The sequence below is a fragment of the Bombina bombina genome, chromosome 8, assembly GCF_027579735.1.
Source record: "Bombina bombina isolate aBomBom1 chromosome 8, aBomBom1.pri, whole genome shotgun sequence".
Classification (NCBI taxonomy): domain Eukaryota; kingdom Metazoa; phylum Chordata; class Amphibia; order Anura; family Bombinatoridae; genus Bombina; species Bombina bombina.
The window spans coordinates 208,735,895-208,762,756 of NC_069506.1; the positions used below are offsets into that span (position 1 = coordinate 208,735,895).

General features: G+C 39.6%; 1 protein-coding gene across 1 annotated transcript in view; it reads left to right on the forward strand.

Moving 5' to 3' along the window:
• CXCR3 (C-X-C motif chemokine receptor 3) overlaps positions 1-24,737 on the forward strand; it is a 40,801-nt gene extending 16,064 nt beyond the window's left edge. The window contains exon 2 of the mRNA XM_053689973.1: positions 23,146-24,737. Coding sequence (XP_053545948.1) covers positions 23,146-24,207 — 1,062 coding nt within the window. The 3' untranslated portion in view covers positions 24,208-24,737. The remainder of the gene's footprint in view (positions 1-23,145) is intronic.
• The last annotated feature ends 2,125 nt before the right edge of the window (positions 24,738-26,862 follow it).

Genomic DNA, 26,862 nt, shown 5'->3' on the forward strand with positions numbered 1-26,862 from the left:
ATATATATTCTATGAATTATTTAGAAATGTTTACAGTATTTATAATCATTTTTAATAAAATAAGATAACTACGTTTTCATGGGTGCTTACCCGACATTGCGTTAGATTAGCCCTACATTGCAAAACGCAAAGCTTGTTATGCATATTTTACATTCCCATGTTCTTCACATAGAAAAAATTTAATTTGTATTATTAAATATATATTTATATATATATATATATATATATATATGATAATGTTTATTGTAAAATGTATATCTATACCTATAGATCTATAATAATAGATATACAGGTATAGGTGTATATATATATATATATATATATATATATATATATATATATATATATATATATATATATATAATATATATATATACATACATACACAGTTGTATGCAAAAGTTTAGGCACCCCTGACAATTTCCAGGATTTTCATTTATAAATAATTGGGTGTTTGGATCAGCAATTTCATTTTGATCTATCAAATAACTGAAGGACACAGTAATACTTCAGTAGTGAAATGAGGTTTATTGGATTAACAGAAAATGTGCAATATGCATCAAAACTAAATTAGATAGGTGCATACATTTTGGCACCCTTGTCATTTTGTTGATTTAAATACCTGTAACTACCTAGTACTGATTAATTGGAACACAAAATTAGTTTGGTGAGCCCATTAAGCCTTGAACTTTATAGACAGGTGCATCCAATCATGAGAAAAGGTATTTAAGGTGGCCAATTGCAAGTTGTTGTTTTCTTTGACCCTCCTCTGAAGAGTGACAACATGGGGGCCTCAAAACAATTCTCAAATGACCTGAAAACAAAGATTGTTCAAAATTATGGTTTAGGGGAAAGCTACAAAAAGCTATTGCAGAGATTTAAGCTGTCAGTATCCACTGTGAGGAACTAACGGCTAGATAATGAGTTTTGCGTTATGAGGGGTGCGGTACTAACTTGCACGTTATTGTCACCGCTCACTTACCTACAGCACTGGTATTACAGGTTTTAAAAAACCCGGCGTTAAAAGACGTGAGCATAGAGCAAAATTGAGCTTCATACCGCACTTCAATACCCCCGCTGCTTAAGTCAGCGGTGAGCTGGTTGTACATGCTCGTGCACGATTTCCCCATAGACATCAATGGGGAGAGCCGGCTGAAAAAAAGTCTAACACCTGCAAAAAAGCAGCGTAAATCTCCGTAACGCAACCCCATTAATTCCTATGGGGAAACAAAAGTTATGTTTACACCTAACACCCTAACTTGAACCCCGAGTCTAAACACCCCTAATCTTACACGTATTAACCCCTAATCTGCTGCCCCCAACATCGTCGACATCTACATTATACTTATTAACCCCTAATCTACCGCCCTGACATCGCCGACACCTACATTATACTTATTAACCCCTAATCTGCCACTCCTGACATCATCGCCACTATAATAAACATATTAACCCCTAAACCGCCACACTCCCGCATCTCAAACACTAATTAAATATTATTAACCCCTAATCTGCCGCCCCTAACATCGCCGCCACCTACCTACAGTTATTAACCCCTAATAGTGGTGGCGATGTTGGGAGCGGCAGATTAGGGGTTAATAATTTTATTTTAGTGTTTGCAATGCAGGAGGGCCTCGGTTTAGGGGTTAATAGGTAGTTTATGGGTGTTAGTGTACTTTTTAACACTTTAGTTATGAGTTTTATGCTATCGGCGCAGTGGAAGTCCCATTGAAAAAAGACTTTAGGAAAATTGCGTAAGTTAATTTGCGGTACGGCCAAAAAAGTATGCGGGACAGCTGTACCTACAAGACTCGTAATAGCAGCGGTAGTGAAAAAGCAGCGTTATGAGCCTTAACGCTGCTTTTTTGCTCATAACGCAAAACTCGTAATCTAGCCGATAGTGAGGAAATGGAAGACCACAGGCACAGTTCTTGTTAAGGCCAGAAGTAAAATATCGGAGAGGCAAAGGCAAAGGATGGTGAGAATGGTCAAACACAGCCCAAAGACCACCTCCAAAGACCTACAACATCATCTTGCTGCAGATGGTGTCACTGTGCATCATTCCAACAATTCAGGGTATGGGAGAGGGATGAGGAAGAAGCCTTTTCTGCACACACACCCCAAACAGAGTTGCTTGAGGTATGCAAACACACATTTGGACAAGCCAGCTTAATTTTGGAAGAAGGTGCTGTGGACTAATGAAACAAAGATTGAGTTATTTGGTCATAACAAGGGGCGTTATGCATGGCGGCAAAAGAACACAGCATTCCAAGACAAACACTTGCTAGCCACAGTAAAATTTGGTGGATGTTCCATCATGCTGTGGGACTGTGGGGCTAGTCCCAGTACTGGGAATCTTGTTAAAGTTGAGGGTCGCATGGATTCCACTCAATATCAGCAGATACTTGAGAATAATGTTGAGGAATCAGTCACAAAGTTGAAGTTACGCCGGAGCTGGATATTTTAAGACAACGACCCAAAACACTGCTCAATTCTCAAAATCTACTCTGGCATTTATGCAGAGGAACAAGTACAATGTTCTGGAATGGCCAGCCCAGTCCCCAGACCTGAATATCATTGAAAACCTGTGGGGTGATTTGAAGCGGGCTGTCCATGCTCGGCAGCTATCAAACCTAACTGAACTGGAGATGTTTTGCAAGGAGGAATGGTCCAAAATACCTTCCAGACACTCATTACAAGCTATAGGAAGCATCTAGAGGCTGTTTCTGCTAAAGGAGACTCTACTAAATATTGATGCAATATTTCTGTCGGGGTGCCCAAATGTATGCACCTGTCTAATTTTGTTTTGATGCAAATCCAATAAACCTCATTTCACTACTGAAATATTACTGTGTCCTTCAGTTATTTGATAGATCAAAATGAAATTGCTGATCCAAACACCCAATTGTTTATACATGAAAATCATGTAAATTGTCAGGGGTGCCTAAACTTTTGCATACAACTGTATAGTGTGTGTGTGTTTGTGTGAAGATAATTGTAATGTGAAATATTTACAGTAAATACACAGTAAAACACATTAAATATTATTATGCAATTATTATTTAGATATAAATCTATTATAGCCTTTTGCAGTCAAATGCATGGCCATATACCTTATAATTTTAACCCTTATACATATTTTTTAAAATATTTATATGACTAATTTTAATAAGATAGTGTTTAAATGAGCATATCAGTACATTTTAATGTATTTATGTTGTGTTTGTGCAACTTATTGTATCCCTAACCCTTTAAGCAAGGTTTTCAGTCGATCTAACCTGATGCACTTTAAATTTGATTGTGCTCAAGCAAACGCGTTTACTTTCAACTTCACATGTTGCTAATGTTAGCGTTCCACTTGTAATCTATCCCTATAGCAATAGACACATTAAATCAAGATATCAACAAAATACAGAATATGACCTAGATTACAAGTGGAACTCAAACATATTATTGTGTGTTAACATTACTCAAGGCCAATCACTTCTATTTTTGCTCCTTTTAGTCCAAAGTTTCTTTTTATCACTTGAGCGATAGTCTAGGGTACACTAACATGTTCATGTCAGATAGTGTGCATGTTGTATTCTCTAAGCATGTTACACCTGCAGGACTAGCTGTTTCATCTAGCCAAATAAAAAGTGTCACGTTTGTCTCAACATAGTTCATGTATTCATGCACTGATAGAAAATGATATGTAAAAATAGAAACAAATGCCAGTATGCTGAAAATAAAGAAAATTGTTATTTGTGCTTCAAAATCTTATCAGTGCCAGGTCCACACTGTTGCAACTGCTCGCCCCTGTAAGATTCTGCATTCCAGGAAGCTTTATTACTTTCTATAGGAGGAGGCAACTCCGCACTCAAAGAAACCTTCAGGATCTTTTAGGTTATTTTTTTAAGAGAATTGAATAAGGTTTGCCCATATGTATTATTTTAGATAATAAGGCCCTTGCACTCATGTCTGTTCCCTATTATGTTTTTACCTTGAACCTGGATTCTATCTTGCATTACCATTTGTGGGACTGATCATGTGAATGGTTGGGGCTTGTAAGAACCCACTTCCTGCCAAACTGATTCTTTGATTATTGTGGTTGAATAGACCATTGATCTATCTGTTTCCTGTTGCTTACTTAATTGTCATTACTACAGATTGCATGGACTATTCTATTTTCACTACAACTAGACATTTTATCTTTGCCTGCCTTTACTAGCTACAGAATTTCAATATGAAAAGCATTATTATTGTTTTATGGTGTTTAATTAGGAAATACTACACATTCTGAACAGGGGAAAAACTATTCCCTGCCATAATTAAAACACTGCACAAACACTCTACCAAAATCACATTGAAACCAAATATTGTTAGTCAGTTGGACAGCATGTCACCAGAATGACAACTTCATTCAAACTCTAAAAATCAAACTCCAAGGGCAGCCGGAATTTAAGGTTGCTATTTCTTTCCTAAGATATGGTGAGTCCATGGCTTGAGTAATTACTGTTGGGAATATCACTCCTGACCAGCAGGAGGAGGCAAAGATCACCACAGTTAAACTGCTAAGTATCACTAACTTACCCACAACCCCCAGTCATTCTCTTTACCTCAGTGCATGGAGGAGGTGAAGTTTAGGTGTCTGAAGAAAAAATTTGATTTTATCTACAAGCAAGTTTTGGGGTATAGCCATATTCTACATCATTCCTTGCAGTCGGGTAGTGGTTGTCACGCCGCACCGCTCTAGCTGTTGCTAGGGACGCGGCACTTGCTGTTCTGCTCGTTGCCTAGGGGGGAGTCGGCTCCTCTCTGCGAGAGGCGATGACATCATCACCGCACTATTCCTCCGTTCTAAAGCCAGTCAGGCTATCCTGTGGCGCAAACCTTGTGCCTATGTAAGTTACTAACTTGCTACCTATCACTGCCCAAGTATAGGTGTTACTTAGTGTTCTCCTGGGTGTTATTATTGCTGCATGCTGGACTGTTATATTGTTGCTGACCTCTGCTTGTCTGACCACTCTGCCTGTTAACCCCTAAACTGCTGGATTGATTTACTGCTGCTGAACTCTGCTTGTCTGACCACTCTGCCTGTTAACCCCTAAACTGCTGGATTGATTTACTGTTGCTGAACTCTGCTTGCGTGACCACTCTGCCTGTTTACCACTAAACTGCTGGATTGATATACTATTGCTGAATGCTGAACCCTGCCTGTCTGACTACTCTGCTTGATTAACCCCTATTGCTCTGGATTGCCTCTGTTGGTAAACCCTGCCTGCCTGACCATTCAAGTGGTTTACCTCTGGACTGCTTTACCGTTGCCAAACCCTGCCTGCCGGACCATTCTAGTAGTTTACCTTTGAACTGCTTTTCTCTGATTCCCTGCCTGTTGCTGCCGAAGACTATCCTGCCTGTGGTGAGTGCCGCTTACCTGATCTTGCAAACTTTCTCTGCTCTGAGATATTCCCTATCATTCCGGCTCGACGCCGGGATAAAAAGACTACTGGCCGAGTTCGGTCTGATAGTGTAATATCCCCACAAGCATTATAGTGGTGGCTTTAAAGCAGCTAGGAACTTGCAAAGAGGTACTTACTACATTTTCCTAACAATTGCTGCCCTAGTTGGATACTCTGTTCTTTCTTTTTCAAAGGTCTCTGTGAGGAACTGTGTCCTCTCATACCTTGTAACTGTCTACATGCCGGACAGTGGAGCAGGTAAGAACTTTTTCTTCCAGTTGGGGAGACCATGCACATAACAAATTAAAAACACTACTTTTTTATTGGGACATAGATAATCCTGTTGTATGGGTTACACTGGGGCATGAAGCAGGCACTGTAGCATGTGTGAGACTAACATTTAAACTCTTTTAAAAAGAAAGGGTAAAACGTTTTTATTAGGCTTTCTTTTCTGAAACATATTTACTTGATAAAACAATACAAGTTTAAACTGAAAGTAAGGCTGAATTTTCTATTTCAGCAGCATATTCATTTCCCTTTTGTTTTAAAATAAAAAGATGCAGCATTTTAAACTGTCAGGTTTGAAAACATGGCTATTTCTGGTACTCAGTGTACTAGGAAGTAGTGCCTCTCTGTGTCGCAGCAGTAATTTGAGCTTGGCAGTTGCGGTCACATGGCCGGCTTTACTTCATAACGTTTCTGAGGAAAAAGTTGTTTTTCTCCATTTCTGGGTGATCCGGTCTTAATTGGTAGTGGTAAGACACCTCAGTAATTGAGGTGTGGGGTTACCTGAGAGGTATTTTAGAAGTTTATTTGATGTTTATTAAATGTTTTTTTCTTAACTTTTCTCACATAATTTTAGCTTCGGATCGATCCTAAATTGGGATAAAATTGAAAGTGTATTTTTTCCTTGGCTTATTTTAATTGAATATTAAAATCTTTGAAACGTATCTGTACAAGTTTATTTACTTTTTCACAACATGTCTGAAATGGAGCAAGAGCCTGCTCTCATTAATTCATGCTTATTATGTTTAGATGCATAAATTGCAGCTCCTATGCAATTTTGTTCTTCATGTGTCAAGAAAACCTTGCAAAATAAAGGTAAAATGTTTAAACCTAATGTCTCTCAGGGGGATGCTGTTAAAATAATACCTCAGATTTCTCCTGCTATGTCCCAAGACTCAATGGCATCACATGCAGTGCCCTGTAGTTCCTCTATAACTCCTAGTGGAGTTTATTCAAAAGCAGAAATTGCTGCCCATGTATCTTCAGCGGTATCTGCGGCATTAGCTGCCATTCCCAGATTACAGGGAAAACGCAAGAGGAAATCTAGAAATTCAGAAAGTAAGGTGCCTGTCCTCAGTTCTGCTTCCCAAGTTAACCTTTCTCATAAGTCTAATGACGAAGATACATCTGGACTTTCTGAGGGTGAAATCTTAGATTCGGACAGTATAATTCCTTCTTCTGAGCCTGAGGTGGTATCCTTCAGATTTAAGCTTGAACACCTTTGTGTATTGTTAAAGGAGGTTTTAGCTACTTTAGATGACTCTGATACCCCTGTCGTTGTCACTCCTAAGAAATCTAGTAAACTTAATAGTTTCTTTGATGAACCTTCCACTTCTGAGCTTTTTCCTATGCCAAACCGTACTAGGGAGATTATCTCACAGGAATGGGAGAAACCAGGGGAGTCTTTTTCCCCATCTCCCATTTTTAAGAAAATGTTTCCTGTCGAGGATTCAATTAAAGACCCTTGTATAAAGTACCCAACGTTGAAGGGGCCATTTCCACTCTGGCTAAGAGAACCACTATTCCTATTGAGGATAGCTGCTCTTTTAAGGATCCGATGGACAAGAAGCTAGAGGCTTATTTGAAAAAGATTTATGTTTATGAAGGTTTCCAATGGCAACCTGCAGTGTGTATTGCCACCGTGACTAGTGCGGCATCTTATTGGTTCGACATCTTGTCTGATTCTCTTCAAGTAGAGACTTCCTTGGATGAAATTCAAGATAGGATTAAAGCTCTTAAATTGGCCAATTCCTTTATTACAGATGCAATTTTACAGGTTCTTAGACTAGGAGCTAAAACTTCTAGTTTCGCTGTCCTAGCCCGCAGGGTGTTATGGTTGAAATACTGGTCTGTGGACGTTTCCTCTAAAGTCAGGCTTCTGACGATTCCTTACAAGGGCAAAACCTTGTTTGGACCCGGTTTGGCAGAAATTATCTCTGATATTACGGATGGAAAAGGGTCTTTTCTACCTCAAGTTAAGAAGAAGAGGCCTAAAGGACGTCAGAGTAATTTTTGGTTCTTTTCGTAATTTCAGAGGAAAGCCTTACCCTTCTTCTTCCAAGCAGGAACAATCCAAGTCTTCTTGGAAACCCAATCAGTCTTGGAACAAGGGGAAACAATCAAAGAAACCCACAGCTCATTCCAAATCAGCATGAAGGGTTTGCCCCCGATCCTGGATTGGATCAGGTGGGGGCAGACTTTCTTAGTTCTCTCAAGCCTAGATATGAGATGTCGCAGATCCCTGGACTGTGGACATAGTATCCCAGGGTTACAAATTGGACTTCAAGACATTTCCTCCCAGAGGCAGATTCCATCTCTCAAGATTATCTGTAGACCAGATAAAGAGAGAGATGTTCTTGAAATGTATACAACATCTTTCCTCCCTGGGAGTGATAGTTCCAGTTCCAGTGCAGTAACAGGGTCTTGGGTGCTACTCCAACCTATTTGTGGTTCCCAAAAAAGAGGGAAATTTCTGCCCCATTCTTGACTTGAAGTGTCTAAACAAGTTTCTCAAAGTTCCATCCTTCAAGAATTAGACTGTACACTCCATTCTTCCTTTAGTACAAGAGGGTCAGTTCTTGACAACAAAAGACCTTGTCGGGTTAGGTAAAGTCCCGAATCAGACCCAAATGCTAGAATGATTATTAACAAACACACTAGCACACTGAGTATAAACCAGGACCTGACCCCATGACAGCCTCACTGGAAAAGAATGAAACAAGGTGAGAAAGTACTCACAGATTCCAGGGAATACCACCAGGAAGCTTGATTGTAGTTAGGGGGTCAGGAAATAGATGTAGTCAGGCGGGCAATGATTTGGCAGCGAGATATCAAGCAACAAGGTAAACTCAGATTTTAGAGGGTTAAGCAGAGACGTGGTCAGACAAGCAAAGTCCGTTAACAGTTTATTAGGTAGCAAAGTATCCTCAGGTTTGAAAGGTTTAAACAGAGACGTGGTCAAGCAAGCAAAGTTCGTTAACAGTATAGCAGGCAGCAAAGTATCCTCAGGGTTGAAAGGGTTAAACAGAGACGTAGTCAAGCAAGCAAAGTTAGTTAACAGTATATCAGGCAGCAAAGTATCCTTAGGTTTGAAAGGGTTAAACAGAGACGTAGTCAAGCAAGCAAAGTCCATTAACAGTATATCAGGCAGCAAAGTATTCAAATGAGTACTCACAAAGCCACAGCAAGGAAAAACAAACAGGCATCAGGTGAAGGACACGCCGTAATTTGAACCTGGGCTGACGTCAGCAGAATGGGACGGCTTCAGGGAGCATGTCAGCAGAGTGAGACAACTTCAAAGGCAAAGGATGTTGCTAAGCAACGCAGCAACAGAGCCGTCAAAGCGAGGAGCGTGACAGACCTAAAGGATGTGTATCTCCATGTTCCTATTCACAGGGACCATCATAGATTCCAGAGATTTGCCTTTCTGGACAAACATTTTCAGGTCATGACCTTTCCATTTGGTCTAGCCACGGCTCCCAGAATTTTTTCAAAGGTTCTGTTTTATTTTTGGCAGTGATCCGTTTTCGTGGAATTGCTGTGGCACGCTACCTGGATGACATATTGGTTCAGGCGCAATCTTTTCAACAAGCAAAATCTCACACAGAGATATTGTATTTTCTTTGTTCCCATGGATGGAATGTGAATCTAGAAAAAAACTCCCTTTCCCCTGCTACAAGAGTAGTGTTCTTAGGGACCATAATAGATTCTCTATTTATGAAGATTTTTTTGACAGAGGTCAGGAAAAACAAAATCACTTCCTCTTGCCTCTCTCTTCAGGCTACTGCTTATCCTTCAGGGGCTCAATGTATGGAGGTAATCGGTCTGATGGTGACTTCCATGGACATTATTCCTTTTGCTCGATTCCATTTGAGAGCTCTATAGTTGTGCATGTTCACACAATGGAATGGTGACGATGCATATCTATCTCAGTGAATAGAGTTAGATCAGCCATCAAGGGACTCTCTACCAGGGCATTTGGAGTCTGGAGGAGTCTGCTCTTCCCATCAACATCTTGGAGTTGAGGGCGATTTATAATGCTCTGCTCTATTGGTTTGGCCTCAGTTGTCCTCAGTCCAGTTTATCAGGTTCCAGTCGGACAACATAACCTCTGTGGCTTACATCAATCACCAGAGAGGAACTCAGAGTTCCCTAACCATGAAGGAGGTTACTCGGATTCTTCAGTGGGCAGAGACCCACAATTTCTGTCTATCTGCCATCCACATTCCAGGAGTAGACAACTGGGAAGAGGATTTTCTGAACAGACAGACTTTTCATCCAAAATCAGGCCTGTCTTTAAGTCTGTTGTTCCTCCTTGGAGCCTTAATCTTTTTCTTAAAGTTTTACAGCTTGCTCCATTTGAGCCATGGCATTCCATAGACATTAAGATGTTATATTGAAAGGTTTTGTTTTTTGTTGCTTTCTCTTCTGCTCGAAGAGTCTCAAAACTCTCAGCTCTGCAGTGTGATTCCCCTTATCTTATGTTTCACGCCGATAAGGTGGTTCTTCATACTAAGTTAGGTTTCCTTCTTAAGGTTGTTTCTAATAGAAATATCAATCATGAAATTATTGTTCCCTCTCTGTGTCCTAATTCTTCTTCTTCCAAAGAACGTTTGTTACACAATTTGGATGTTGTACGTGCTCTTAAATTCTACTTACAGGCGACTAAGATTTTTCGCCAGTCCTCTGCCCTCTTTGTCTGTTTCTCTGGGAAACGTAAAGGTCAGAAAGCTACTGCTACTACTCTTTCTTTTTGGTTGTATAGTATAATTCGTTTGGCTTATGAGACTGCTGGACAGCAGCCTACTGAGAGAATTACGGCTCATTCCACAAGAGCTGTTACCTCTTCTTGCGCTTTCAAAAATGAAGCTTCTGTGGAACAAAGTTGCAAGGCTGCAACTTGGTCTTCTCTACATACTTTTTCCAAATTTTCCAAATTTGATATTTTTGCCTCGGCTGAGACAGGTTCTTCAAGCAGTGGTGCCTTCTGTTTAGGACTGCCTGTCTTGTCCCTCCCTATTTATCCGTGTCCTCTAGCTTAGGTATTGGTTCCCAACAGTAATTACTCAAGCCATGGACTCACCATATCTTAGGAAAGAAAAACAAAATGTATGCTTACCTGATAAATTTATTTATTTGAATGACTGGGGGTTGTAGGTAAGGGAGTGATACTTAGAAGTTTAACTGTGGTGCTCTTTGCCTCCTCCTGTTGGTCAGGAGTGATATTCCCAACAGTAATTACTCAATCCGTAGACTCACCATATCCCGAAAGAACGAAATGTATCAGTTAAGCATTAATTTTGTTTTTTGCACTTGCGTGCAATCCCGCCCCTTGCCCGCGCACAGCCAATCACACTCGGGCAGGAGCTGTCAATCTCCCCAGTCGGACAAGACCAGGGAGATTGAAATTTTCCACCTAAGATGTGGAGAAGAATCTAGGAAGCAGCGGTCTGATGACCTCTGCTTGATAAATATGGCCTGCAGGTTCTCTTGTGAGAACCTGCAGTTGTAGGCAGATAAAGCCCTTGATAAATTGAGCCCTAAATCACTTAAGATACTGGAATAAAAGTGAATTCAGTGTTCTTGACATTTTACCTGTTTTTTTCTTTTGTTTTGTTTTTTTGTTATACACCTCCTTCATCTGGTTACTAGTATTTAATATTTTACATATACAAAGCCCTTACCACTACCTATCCTCACTAATCAAAAAATATACTCCAGCCCACCACTAATATCCAACAATGACCTGGTCCTTGCATCTTCTATTATCACCTCTTCCCATGCTAGACCGCAGGACTTCTCTCATGCAGTACCTACCCTCTGGAACGCTTACCCTCATGCTGTCAGACTTTTCCATAATCTGCTTTCTTTTAAACAATCCCTGAAGACATTTCTTGTTCAGGAAGCCTACTGCCCAACTTAGTAACAAATGAATTCCACTTACCTAATAATTGCCCTCATCTGACTCTGTATATTTCTCATTTCTGTAGTCTTGACCTCCTTTTTCTCTCTCTCTTTCTTCTAGACTCTCAGGGGAATAGGACCCTCAATTCCTCCGGTATGTGTTTGTTAAATATTTTTCTTGTTTCCTATAATTTTTTTATCTATCATTGTTTCATTTAATTGAATTGTACCCTACAAAAGGCCCTTTTAAGGGCTATTGGTAGTTTAGTGTTAGATTAGGGGGTGTTTTTATTTTGGGGTGGCTTTTTTGCCCAGAGGCAGAACTTTTTTTTCTATTGTCTAAGATGATAATTTTTTAGTGAAAAATGTTCTGCAGTGTCTCTAAGGAGTCGGTGTTGCTGTGTTTGGTACCCTTACTCGGTGTGCATGAGGACAGGTTCATGTACAGCCTCGCTGATGTCTGCTGTACGTTCCCACAGTGTCAGTCTGGCTAGGAACCTGCTCTACTGTACTGCTGGGGTCTATATGCTTATTTTGGAGGGGCTGCAGCTCCATGCTTATATTGCTGATGTATAATGTATAATTCCTAAAGGATGGCACTTAGAAATTAGTGTGTGTATATATATATATATATATATATATACATATACAAATATACACATACAAACACATACTGTATATTATTTATATATTTATTACAACCTCAGTGTTGATTCCAGTAAAGAGATCTTAAAAAAAACACACAAAAAACACTTAAAAATCAAATATAATACACACCCATTTTAAAAAAAAATTATGTTATACATCACAAAGGCTGATGCTTTCCCCAAATGAGTTAAAGGGATATTCTTGGTAAGGGTCCGCAACCCCATTTTTCCAATACTGTGCATATCCAATCTTATTTGGTAAAGTTTCAGCTTCCGTAATCTCTACACACACGATATATATATATACATACATACACACACACATACACACACACCATATACATATACATATATACATATACACACACACCATATATATATATATATATATATATATATATATACACACACACACCATATATACACACACGCACCATATACACACACCATATATACACACACGCACCATATACACACACCATATATACACAAACACACACCATATATACACACACCATATACTGTATATATATATATATATATATATATATATATATATACACATACACACTCACAACATATACACACACACAACATATACACACGCACCACATATACACACACACCGCATATACACACCCACACACAACACATACACAACATATACACACTATACACACACACACATTTATTAAAGGAAAAAAAATATCTGTCTGCTAAGTATTTTGGTTGGCTCCTTTACTCCTAGAATACATTTGTTAAGCCCTGACTTACCTTTTCTGCAATGAGCTGTTTCCCTGTACCACACTGAAGTTCAGGGAGAGGAAATTGAACATTGAGATAGAACTGAACAGTGACACCTGCAGGCAGAAATTAAAAGTGCAGGCAAAAAAATAATTTTAACAGCCACTGCCGTTCTTTCTGCAGGGACCCATCAGTTCCTGCAATAAGAACGCAGATCACACAGTGTTCTGCCTTGGGGCTTTTTTGTTTTATATAGGTTTCATTTTTTTATTTTTGATAATTTCCTTTATTATTTTTTGTAATCTTAGATTTTTTTTATTTTTCATTATTTTAGACTATTATTTTTTGTAATATAAGGTTGTTGTTTTTTTCGTAGTGTTAGGAATTTTTAATTTTGTAATTTAGGTTTTTTATTTTTAGTATCTTTTATTTTTTTAAATAGTATTGTTAGGTTTATTTATAGTTTAAGCTTAGTTTTTTTTTTATTTCACAGGTAAGTTATATTGTAACGTTAATTTAAAGTTAGGGGGCTGTTAGGTGTAGAGTTTAATAGTTAAATTTAGTTTTTCGCGGTTTTCAGTGTTTGGCCGATTAGGGGTTAATAGGTTTATTATTTGCAATGTTGGTGTTTGGTGGTTTAGGGGTTAATATAGGTTTAGTTTAGTATTTGTGATGTGGGTGTTTGACGGTTTAGGGGTTAATAGGTTTAGTTTAATATTTGCGATGCGGGGGGCGGTGGATTAGGGTTTAATAGGTTTAGGTTAGTATTTGTGATGCGGGGGTGGCACACTAGGGGTTTTTAGTTTTATTTAGGTGTTTATGTGGGGGGTAGCGGTTTATGGGTTAATAGTTTTATTTAGTGTTGGCAATGTGGGGGCGGCGGATTAGGGGTTAATACTTTAATTTAGTGTTGGCGATGCGGGGGACGGCAGATTAGGGGCTTATAGGTTTATTTATGTGAGTGGGCGATGGATTAGGGGTTAATAGGTTTATTTAGTGTTGGCGATGTGGGTGGGCAGCAGATTAGGGTTAACAGGTTTATTACAGTATTTGCGATGCATGGGAGTGGTGGTTTAGGGGTTAATAGGTAGTTTATAGGTGTTAGTGTACTTTGTAACATTTTTGTTATGAGTTTTGTGAAACATTTTTGTTTCGCAAAATCCATAACTACTGTTTTTTTATTGCGGAATGGATCGTTATGGTATAAACTGTAATGCTAGCCGGACCGTACAACCTGTAATACAGGTGAGCTGAATATTCCACACTCAAAAGCAATTTTTTGAGTGCGGAATGGATCGTTGCAGTAAAGGCTAAAACGCTAGCGGTATAGCCGTACCGTTGCGACTTGTAATACGGGTGAGCTGAATATTCCGCTCGCAAAAGCCAATTTTTCAGCGGTATAGCTGTACCGCACAACTTGTAATCTAGGTTATAGCTTGTTATTTGTGCAGAAAAATTGCATTAAATCCAGTGGAAACATATAAATATATACATATACATATATAGACAAATATAAGTGCATTGAAGCCATTTGCAGCCAAGTAGATGAACACATGAAAAAGCATATTTATGCAATGTTCATTTTTCTCCTGTTAAGTGTGGTCAGTCCACGGGTCATCATTACTTCTGGGATATTAACTCCTCCCCAACAGGAAGTGCAAGAGGATCACCCAAGCAGAGCTGCTATATAGCTCCTCCCCTCTACGTCACACCCAGTCATTCTCTTGCACCCAACTAATAGATAGGATGTGTGAGAGGACTGTGGTGATTATACTTAGTTTTTATACCTTCAATCAAAAGTTTGTTATTTTATAACAGCACCGGAGTGTGTTGTTCCTTCTCAGGTAGAATTTGAAGAAGAATCTACCTGAGTTTTTGTATGATTTTAGCCGGCGTAGTTAAGATCATTTTGCTGTTCTCGGCCATCTGAGGAGTGAGGTAAACTTCAGATCAGGGGACAGCGGGCAGGTTCACCTGCAAAGAGGTATGTAGCAGTATATTATTTTCTGAGGAATGGAATTGACTGAGAAAATACTGCCAATACCGATATAATGTAAGTTCAGCCTTAAATGCAGTAGTAGCAACTGGTATCAGGCTGTCATGTATGTATATTTACACTTCAGTATTCTGGGGAATGGCACTTCACTGGGATAATACTGTATGCATAAAACTTTTAGCCTAACTTGCAGTGGGAACGACTAGCAGCAGGCTTTCTAATGACACTTCATTTTATTTGATGTTAAACGTTTTGCTGGCATGTTAAATCGTTTATTTATCTGAGGTACTGGGAGAAAAATTGTTTTGGGCACTGTTTTTTTTTCACTTGGCTGTCGTTTTATTTAATTTAAGACAGTTTACTGATCTCCCTCACTGTTGTGTGTGAGGGGGAGGGGCCTATTTTGGCGCTTTTACTACGCATCAGAAATTCAGTCACAAGTCTGTTTTCTTCCCTGCATGATCCGGATCGTCTCTACATAGCTCAAGGGTCTTCAAAAATTACTTTGAGGGAGGTAATCACTCACAGCAGACCTGTGAGATTGTGCTTTGACTGTGATAAAAAAGGTTTATTTTCTGTACTTTTTTTCTGCTGTTTAAGGGTTAGTTATCCATTGCTAATGGGGGCAATCCTTTGCTAAATTGTATTTTTTACCGGAAAAAATTTGATTTTATAGTTTCTCCGGTTCATTGTTACTCAACTGTCATAATTTCTTTCTGTGCTTCTTAAAGGCACAGTACGTTTTTCATATTACTTGTAAATTGAGTTGAAAAGTATTTCCAAGTTTGCTAGTTTAATTGCTAGTGTGTTAAACATGTCTGACTCAGAGGAATATCTCTGTGCTATATGTGCTAAAGCCAAGGTGGAGCCCAATAGAAATTTATGTACTAATTGCATTGATGCTACTTTAAATAAATGTCAATCTGTACAAATTGAACATCATTCACCAAACAACGAGGGGAAAGTTATGCCGACTAACTTGCCTCACATGTCAGTACCTGCATCTCCCGCTCGGGAGGTGCGTGATATTGTAACGCCGGGTACTTCAGGGCGGCCATTACAGATCACATTACAGGACATGGCTAATGTTATGACTGAAGTTTTGTCTAAACTACCAGAACTTAGAGGTAAGCGAGATCACTCTGGGGTGAGAACAGAGTGCGCTGATAATAATAGGGCCATGTCAGATACTGCGTCACAATTTGCAGAACATGAGGACGGAGAACTTCAATCTGCAGGTGACGGAGCTGATCCCAATAGAGTGGATTCAGACATTTCAAACTTTAAGTTTAAGCTAGAAAACCTCCGTGTACTGCTAGGGGAGGTATTAGCGGCTCTGAATGATTGTAACACCGTTGCAATCCCAGAGAAATTATGTAGGCTGGATAGATACTATGCGGTACCGACGAGTACTGACGTATTTCCTATACCTAAGAGGCTTACAGAGATTATTACTAAGGAGTGGGATAGGCCCGGTGTACCCTTTTCCCCCCCTCCTGTATTTAGAAAAATGTTTCCAATAGACGCCACCACACGGGACTTATGGCAGACGGTCCCTAAGGTGGAGGGAGCGGTTTCTACTCTGGCTAAGCATACCACTATCCCGGTGGAGGATAGCTGTGCCTTTTCAGATCCAATGGATAAAAAATTAGAGGGTTACCTTAAGAAAATGTTTGCTCAACAAGGTTTTATATTACAACCCCTTGCATGTATTGCGTCTGTCATGGCTGCGGCCGCTTTTTGGTCCGAGTCTCTGGAAGAAACTCTTGACTCAATAACTATAGATGAGATTTCAAATAAGCTTAAAACACTTAAGCTAGCTAATTCATTTGTTTCAGATGCCGTAGTACATTTAACTAAACTTACGGCTAAGAATTCCGGATTCGCCATTCAGGCACACAGAGCACTGTGGCTGAAATCCTGGTCAGCTGATGTTACTTCTAAATCTAAATTACTTAACATACCTTTCAAAGGGCAGACCTTATTCGGGCCCGGTTTGAAAGAAATTATCGCTGACATTACAGGAGGTAAAGGCCATGCCCTGCCTCAAGACAGAGCCAAACCTAGGGCTAGACAGTCTAATTTTCGTACCTTTCGTAATTTCAAGGCAGGAGCAGCATCAACTTCCTCTGCTCCAAAACAGGAAGGAGCTGTTGCTCGCTACAGACAAGGCTGGAGACCTAACCAGTCCTGGAACAAGGGCAAGCAGGCCAGAAAACCTGCTGCTGCCCCTAAGACAGCATGAATCGAGGGCCCTCGATCCGGGAACGGATCTAGTGGGGGGCAGACTTTCTCTCTTCGCCCAGGCTTGGCCAAGAGATGTCCAGGATCCCTGGGCTTTAGAGATCATATCTCAGGGATATCTTCTGGACTTCAAGACCTCTCCCCCAAAAGGGAGATTTCATCTTTCAAGGTTGTCAACAGACCAAATAAAGAAAGAGGCGTTCCTATGCTGTGTACAAGATCTCTTACTAATGGGAGTGATCCACCCGGTTCCGCGGTCGGAACACGGACAGGGGTTTTACTCAAATCTGTTTGTGGTTCCCAAGAAAGAGGGAACCTTCAGACCAATCTTGGATTTAAAGATCCTAAACAAATTCCTAAGAGTTCCATCGTTCAAAATGGAAACTATTCAGACAATCCTACCCATGATCCAAGAGGGTCAGTACATGACCACAGTGGATTTAAAGGACGCTTACCTTCACATACCGATTCACAAAGATCATTACCGGTATCTAAGGTTTGCCTTCCTAGACAGGCATTACCAGTTTGTAGCTCTTCCATTCGGATTGGCTACGGCTCCAAGAATCTTCACAAAGGTTCTGGGCGCTCTTCTGGCGGTACTAAGACCGCGAGGAATTTCGGTAGCTCCGTACCTAGACGACATTCTGATACAAGCTTCAAGCTTTCAAACTGCCAAGTCTCATACAGAGTTAGTACTGGCATTTCTAAGGTCGCATGGGTGGAAGGTGAACGAAAAGAAGAGTTCTCTCTTTCCACTCACAAGAGTTCCCTTCTTGGGGACTCTTATAGATTCTGTAGAAATGAAGATCTACCTGACAGAAGACAGGTTAACAAAGCTTCAAAATGCTTGCCGTGTCCTTCATTCCATTCAACACCCGTCAGTGGCTCAATGCATGGAGGTAATCGGCTTAATGGTAGCGGCAATGGACATAGTACCCTTTGCACGCCTGCATCTCAGACCGCTGCAATTGTGCATGCTAAGTCAGTGGAATGGGGATTACTCAGATTTGTCCCCTACTCTGAATCTGGATCAAGAGACAAGAAATTCTCTTCTATGGTGGCTTTCTCGGCCACATCTGTCCAGGGGGATGCCATTCAGCAGGCCAGATTGGACAATTGTAACAACAGACGCCAGCCTACTAGGTTGGGGCGCTGTCTGGAATTCTCTGAAGGCTCAGGGATCATGGACTCAGGAGGAGAGTCTCCTTCCAATAAACATTCTGGAATTGAGAGCAGTTCTCAATGCCCTTCTGGCTTGGCCCCAGTTAACAACTCGGGGGTTCATCAGGTTTCAGTCGGACAATATCACGACTGTAGCTTACATCAACCATCAAGGAGGGACAAGAAGCTCCCTAGCGATGATGGAAGTATCAAAGATAATTCGCTGGGCAGAGTCTCACTCTTGCCACCTGTCAGCAATCCACATCCCGGGAGTGGAGAACTGGGAGGTGGATTTCCTAAGTCGTCAGACTTTCCATCCGGGGGAGTGGGAACTTCATCCGGAGGTCTTTGCCCAAATACTTTGACGTTGGGGCAAACCAGAGATAGATCTCATGGCGTCTCGACAGAACGCCAAGCTTCCGTGTTACGGGTCCAGATCCAGGGATCCGGGAGCGGTCCTGGTAGATGCTTTGACAGCACCTTGGACCTTCGGGATGGCTTATGTGTTTCCACCCTTTCCGATGCTTCCTCGATTGATTGCCAGGATCAAACAGGAGAGAGCATCGGTGATTCTAATAGCACCTGCGTGGCCACGCAGGACCTGGTATGCAGATCTAGTGGACATGTCATCCTGTCCACCTTGGTCTCTGCCTCTGAGACAGGACCTTCTGATCCTGGGTCCCTTCAAACATCAAAATCTAATTTCTCTGAAGCTGACTGCTTGGAAATTGAACGCTTGATTTTATCAAAACGTGGATTTTCCGAGTCAGTAATTGATACCTTAATACAGGCTAGGAAGCCTGTTACCAGAAAGATTTACCATAAAATATGGCGTAAATACTTACATTGGTGCGAATCCAAGAGTTACTCATGGAGTAAGGTTAGGATTCCTAGGATATTGTCTTTTCTACAAGAAGGTTTAGAAAAGGGTTTATCCGCTAGTTCCTTAAAGGGACAGATTTCAGCTCTGTCCATTCTTTTACACAAACGTCTGTCAGAAGTTCCAGACGTTCAGGCTTTTTGTCAGGCTTTGGCCAGGATTAAGCCTGTGTTTAAAACTGTTGCTCCACCATGGAGCTTAAACTTAGTTCTTAACGTTTTACAGGGTGTTCCGTTTGAACCCCTTCATTCCATTGATATCAAATTGTTATCTTGGAAAGTTCTGTTTTTAATGGCTATTTCCTCGGCTCGAAGAGTCTCTGAGTTATCGGCCTTACATTGTGATTCTCCTTATCTGATTTTTCATTCAGACAAGGTAGTTCTGCGTACTAAACCTGGGTTCTTACCTAAGGTGGTCACTAACAGGAATATCAATCAAGAGATTGTTGTTCCATCATTGTGTCCTAATCCTTCTTCAAAGAAGGAACGACTTCTACACAATCTAGATGTAGTCCGTGCCCTGAAATTTTATTTACAGGCAACTAAAGATTTTCGACAAACTTCTTCCCTGTTTGTCGTTTATTCTGGACAGAGGAGAGGTCAAAAAGCTTCTGCTACCTCTCTCTCTTTTTGGCTTCGTAGCATAATACGTTTAGCTTATGAGACTGCTGGACAGCAGCCTCCTGAAAGAATTACAGCTCATTCTACTAGAGCTGTGGCTTCCACTTGGGCCTTTAAGAATGAGGCCTCTGTTGAACAGATTTGCAAGGCTGCAACTTGGTCTTCTCTTCATACTTTTTCCAAATTTTACAAATTTGACACTTTTGCTTCATCGGAGGCTGTTTTTGGGAGAAAGGTTCTTCAGGCAGTGGTTCCTTCCGTATAAAGATCCTGCCTGTCCCTCCCGTCATCCGTGTACTTTAGCTTTGGTATTGGTATCCCAGAAGTAATGATGACCCGTGGACTGATCACACTTAACAGGAGAAAACATAATTTATGCTTACCTGATAAATTCCTTTCTTCTGTAGTGTGGTCAGTCCACGGCCCGCCCTGTTTTTTATGGCAGGTCTAAATTTTTAAATTATACTCCAGTCACCACTGCACCCTTTAGCTTCTCCTTTCTCGTTGGTTCTCGGTCGAATGACTGGGTGTGACGTAGAGGGGAGGAGCTATATAGCAGCTCTGCTTGGGTGATCCTCTTGCACTTCCTGTTGGGGAGGAGTTAATATCCCAGAAGTAATGATGACCCGTGGACTGACCACACTACAGGAGAAAGGAATTTATCAGGTAAGCATAAATTATGTTTTTTTTTATTATTTTTTTTAAATTTTTATTGAGACAATCAAAAATATAACAATATAGAACCATAAAAACATGTGTGCAATGTGACATGAAGGAATATAGGCAAATAATGTAATAGTTGAAACTGAGAGCATCGCTGCAAGGATTGCAACCCTTGACTTGTCATACACACTACGTTACATATAGATAAAGACTTGAAAGTAGGATTCTCATAAATGGATGGGGTGTCTCATTTTCTGTATAAAAGTATATGGTAATCGTACACTTAGAACAGACAGTTATATCTGTTAAATGTGGAGGACTAACACGAGTAGCCCTCCATGAATTATCTGGAATATTTATTAGAGATATGTATGTTTCGGGATTAGTGATGTCGGCCCAGAGGTAGAGGGGAGGGTAGAGGGGGAAAAGGAGTAGAGAGAGGGGGTGTTTAAGCAAAAGGGTTTTGTAGTGTGAGGTCTAGTCTGGGAAAATTGTGAGCCATGGGGCCCATGTTTCTAAATGGAAATCAACTTTGTTTAAGACCTTGTGGGGGTATTGTTCCATTAATCTAATATGCTGTACAATGGGCAGTACTTGTGTGAAAGATGGAGGTTTTTTATTTTTCCAGGACCTGGCTATGGCTAGCTTCATTGCCATGAAAAGGTAAATCGTTAGTGCTTCTGTAGGGTCAATTAAGTTTGGTATTTGCATATGAAGAAGAGTGACCTCCAGGAGATAAGGGGGTCTAATATTGAGAGTGTTGAAAGTAGTATATAGCTTCCTCCATAGAGGTTGTATTTTGGGGCAGGACCACCAGACATGCAGGGGCGTACCAGTGTGGCTGCATAGTCTCCAGGGTGAGAATTGTATATCTTATGTAAAGTAGTTGGAACCAAATGCCATCTAACCAAAATTTTGTAGAAATATTCATTTTTAATAAAGTGTTAAACTGTGTATTTACTGTAAATATTTCACATTCCAATGTTCTGCACATAGCGGGAATATGTTCTATGTATTTATAAATAGTTCATTCCTATACCTATATATATATATATATATATATATATATATATATATATATATATATATGTGTATATATCTATACCTATATGTATTCATCTATATATGTAGTTATAGATATATTTTGTATCAAAATACCATCAGATATATGTAGAAATATGCATTTAAGAATAAATAGAATATATTCTGCTATGTGAAGAACATTGGAATGTGAAATATTCTTATTTTCATGTCAGTTTAGCACAGTTGAGAAAATGCAAGCAGGTTTGCAATTCAAGTAGGGTGTTAGGTTTTTTTTCTCCACTTTTTGGGTTCCATTAAAATTGATGGTGGAATACGTTAATGCAGTTGAGATATTCAAATTTCGGCTTTTTGCAGACATTGCGTTAACGCTTGTGTGAAAACCTTTTATTTTCAACGTGTAATATGTTGACTATCCGGATGCGCACAAAAATCTTTCTTTTCTAACGGAGTCAAAGCGTAAGCGGGAGTGATAAATAGCACTCCACTTGTAATCTAGCCCAAAGTCTGTACAAAGATGTGACTAATCAGCAAAGCGGTCAAACTGTCTTAGAAAAGAAAAGACAATGGAGACACACACAGGCAAACCCAAACACACATTCACACAGACACCCACAGGAAGTAAAATTTTTGCACCTTGCCTTATGATAATTCATCAGTAACATGCATGATAAAAATTAGCAGAAATTAAGATATCACTCTTAAAATAATCATATTTGTAAATATGCAAATAACAATACTGTGAATTCAAAATTGTACATTAATGATCTGTCAAAATAGGTAGATGAAGAAAAGTCATTTGGAAAGGATGACCATAGATCTGTTATATAATGCCTTTACTAGGAAAGACCTACCTTCTGCAAATGTAAGTGACCCACAGTCTGACTAAAAACACACAGTGTACAAACTGATGTGCCAGGCCTGTCTCTCACTGACTTAGTGCACAGTAATCCTCTCAAATCTCATTTTATTCCTCCTATTGACATTTCCCACACTCAATAGCAGACATCCCAATCTGCAAAAACAAATTTCAGGGAGGTGGCTTCACCCGCTACTGTGCCGCCACCCGCCCCCTCCCAGTTACATATTGGACACCTTGCAACCCTAAATAAGATAGAGACTTGTCATTAAAGTAGATCCCCACTAAAGTCACATTTAAAAAAGTTGCTTTATTGCACAAACACATACAACAAACCTTTTGTTCAGTGATCGTACGCTTGTTGAATGCCTAAATATTTTAGAATACGAAGTTGAATTACGTGAGTGTCAAAGTGTCCCAAAATTTGGTGCACTTTTTAAAAATAGATGTGCTGGCCGGTACCCCTGGCCCACAGAGGCCTCGTGATAAGTTCCCATGTTTACCCCTGATGGTGGCCCTGCTTGTTACTAACATCTAACTTTTCTAAAATAACCTCAATAATGAGCTATGTAATACCAACAGACATAAATGTCTTACTACTATGATTCCTAATTTGCAATCTTACTTTATTTATTCATTAATTTTATTCTTTTTTTCCAGATATTTTATTTTTCTGACTACGAGCCACTTGAAAACAGCAGTTTGGAGTTTGGCTATTCCGATAGTTCTGCTCATCTGTCATGTAACCAGCAACAGGCCAAGACATTTGATGGACGTTTTCTGCCAGCATTTTACAGTCCTTTATTCATATTGGGAATGCTGGGAAATGTGTTGGTAGTTGTTGTTCTCCTGAAGAATAGACAGAGACTTCAGAGCACTGAAATCTTCATCATGCACCTAGCTGTGGCTGACATACTATTGGTTATGACCTTGCCTTTCTGGGCAGTGCAGGCGGTGTCTGGTTGGCTGTTTGGAGAAGTCCTATGTAAAATGATGGCCTCAGTCTTCAAAATTAATTTCTATGCTGGCATTTTCCTGCTAATGTGCATCAGCATTGATCGCTACATGTCTATTGTCTATGCTGTCCAGATATATAAAAAACACAGATCACATATGGTGCACTGGAGCTGTCTGCTGGTTTGGGGATTGTGTATTATCTTAAGTATTCCTGACATCATGTTTTCCCAAGTTTTGCATGAATATCGTACTAATGTGACAGAGTGCCAGCTTAACTTTCCAATTTCTAGCTCTCAACATTGGAGAATTACCATGATATTACTTTATAATGTGTTGGGATTCTTGTTACCACTCTGTGGCATGTTGTACTGCTACACTCATATAATTCTTACGTTGGTCAGATCTCAAGGCTTTAAGAAGCACAGAGCACTACGAGTTATCATAGCTGTGGTAGTTGCTTTCTTCTTATGCTGGGCTCCATATAACATTGCCGTTTTGATTAATGCCTTGATCATGCTGCAAATCTTTGTGTCTAGCTGTGCACAAGAAAAAAACCTTGATATTGCAATGTCAGTTACTCTTGGCCTGTGTTATTTTCATTGCTGTCTCAATCCTGTTCTTTATGCCTTTGTTGGTGCTAAATTTAAGAATAAGTTTGTAGAACTTTTAAGTCATACTGGCATCTGTCCAAAGTTTGTTAACCTACCTGCAAGGCCTTCAACCACCTGGTCAGAATCTGCAGACACTTCCCATTCAGGGATTTAAAAAAGTATTTATATCGAGAATCAAAAATCAGTATGTGGACTTGGTTTATCCATCAAGACTCAAATGTATATGCAATTTCCACAATGTATAGAATGTAGAAAAAGGGATGATTTAATGACTGGTCAAATTGGTAAGATGTGTGAAAGACATATAAAGCAATAGGAAAGTGTTTAGCCTCGGGCTGGCCTTTGTTTTGAGACAGCAATTGAATTGCAGGGGTATTATTATTGTTGTTATTATTAAAGGGACAGTTTACTCAAAATTTTTCTCTTCTTTAATTTGTTTCCAATAATCCACTTTACCTGCTGGAGTGAATTTAATTGTTTACAAGTAGCTCCTTTACCCTTATATTGGCATATGAAATAGTTGATTTAGCGTGTGGTATCCCCACCTGAAAGTTTGTGGCCGCAGGTCCAAGCTACAGATAATCTTTGTAAACACAGGCAGCAGAAGAAATTATACTCCCAGTGGGATATAGTAGAGATAAGGTGATAAAATGTTTATATCCCATTGTTCTCTCCAAGTACTGGTGATTGTTTTATGGACAGATATAAGATAAAGAAGCAGGTATATGTACACAATGTGATAAAGTAATGAGATCTGATTATACCTACAAGCTCAACCCATTTTATTAGGTTGTAGCTTCAAAACACAAAATCAGAACTTTAATATACACAAATAAACCTTAAAAGGCTAATTTTCATACATTTTTTACTCTGCAGTTGGTAAAAAAAGTAATTATAAACACATTAAGGGAAAAACAATTTTACAGTATACTGTCCCTTTAATGTTATCATTTATTTGCATAGCACCGCAAAATTCTATAGCACTAGGTACAATTGTAAGTCATATTGTGACTCTATCACTGCACCAATTAAAAGGAAAATAAAGTAGTAGCTGTATAATTATTTAAAATGAAGAAAGAGAGAGAAAGAGAGAGAGAAAAAGAAAGAGACACAAAGAAAAAAATCAGAAATACAGTGTAGTATTACAAAATGGACATTGTTAGTGAATGTTTTGGCTTCTTAGCTTTTCAGTTTATAATATCAACTCTTTTTAGATGTCAGGAACTCTCTATTTTTAATCTTAATTTTAACAATTAATTTTAGAATAGTCAACTCCCCTGTAAACCTGAAGTGAAACCAATGTTACAACCTTCTGCTATCTTCCTTACTGTGCAGTGTAGAACATTATTCCTCAGGTTTATATACAGATAATGTTGCTATGTGAAATGTGACATTTTAAAGGGAGAGTCAAGTCCAAAAAAACTTTCATGATTCAAATAGGGCATGTGATTTTAAACAACTTTCACTTTTTATCACCAATTTATCACCAATTTTGCTTTCTTCTCTTGGGGGCCTATCTATCAAGCTCCGAATGGAGCTTGAGGGCCCGTGTTTCTGGCAAGCCTGCAGACTCGCCAGAAACAGCAGTTATGAAGCAGCGGTCTAAAGACTGCTGCTCCATAACCCTGTCTGCCTGCTCTGACAGACATCGCCAGACATTGAGAACGATTGGGTTGATTGACCCTCCTGCTGGCGGTTGATTGGCCGCGAATCTGCAGGTTGTGGCGTAGCAAAACTAAGGAATGGGTAATTAAGGGATTATTTATCTTTTAAAACAACAAACATTCTGATTTTGACTGTCCCTTTAAATGCAACATTAATCATTACAATTTTGCTTTAAATAAGATTCCAATGTACCTTCTTTCATTATTAATTTAGGCCACATTTTCTTTAATTTAACTGTCCCCCGTATCCCTATAAAAACTAAAGAAAAACCTGCAGCAGTCGTAACCTACCAATGCAACATGCTACACAAACATAGATTGAACATGATAAGAGTCTTCTATATGGTAGAGCAATGACTATTGTTCTAGCAATATTACAGTTTTAAATGTTTGTAAAACATACTTCTATCAAATTTGTGTGGTTCTCATGATATTCTTTGTTGAAGAAATATCTAGATAGTTACAGTACATATGTCTGGAGCACTACATGACAGGAAATAGTGCTGCCATCTAGTGCTCTTGATAATGTATAATATTGTTGCAAAACTGCTGCCATATAGTGCTGCAGACATATGCATACTTAGAAAGTTTGATAAGAGAAGTTCCTATTCTCAAGCGATTGGTTGCGTGTGAGAAGGGGCGGGCTTTACACGCTCAAGTGATACATATTGGCAGCAGATCCTGTTCATCCGCTGCCCATATGCAGGGAAGGCGAGAGGACAACTTCTCAAATTGAGAAGCTTGTCCACTCGCATTTTAGTACATAGAGCCCATATTGTCATTTCTTAGAGCAATTTTTTTTTCATCATTGAGCCTAGCTAACTTGTTGGTGATTGGAGGGTTGTACAGCTATTGCTCCTAATGGACCGGTCACAAGTGGTTTCATGGTTGAGTTTCCTGCTCCAGATTGGAACTTTACTAATGTGTTTAACCCCTTTGTGGGGGCTAAATTTATATGGGTCTATAAAGACCCTTTTAAAAAGCTTATTATAGGCTAGTTTACGAGTTGAATTGTAGTTTATGCTCCCACTCACACATTAACCCTGCTTGACTTCTGCTTTTTGCGCACATTGGGTTGCACACGTACTAGAATTTCAAAATATTTTTTTTCGATTACACTCTAACCCAATGTATCCAAAATGCTG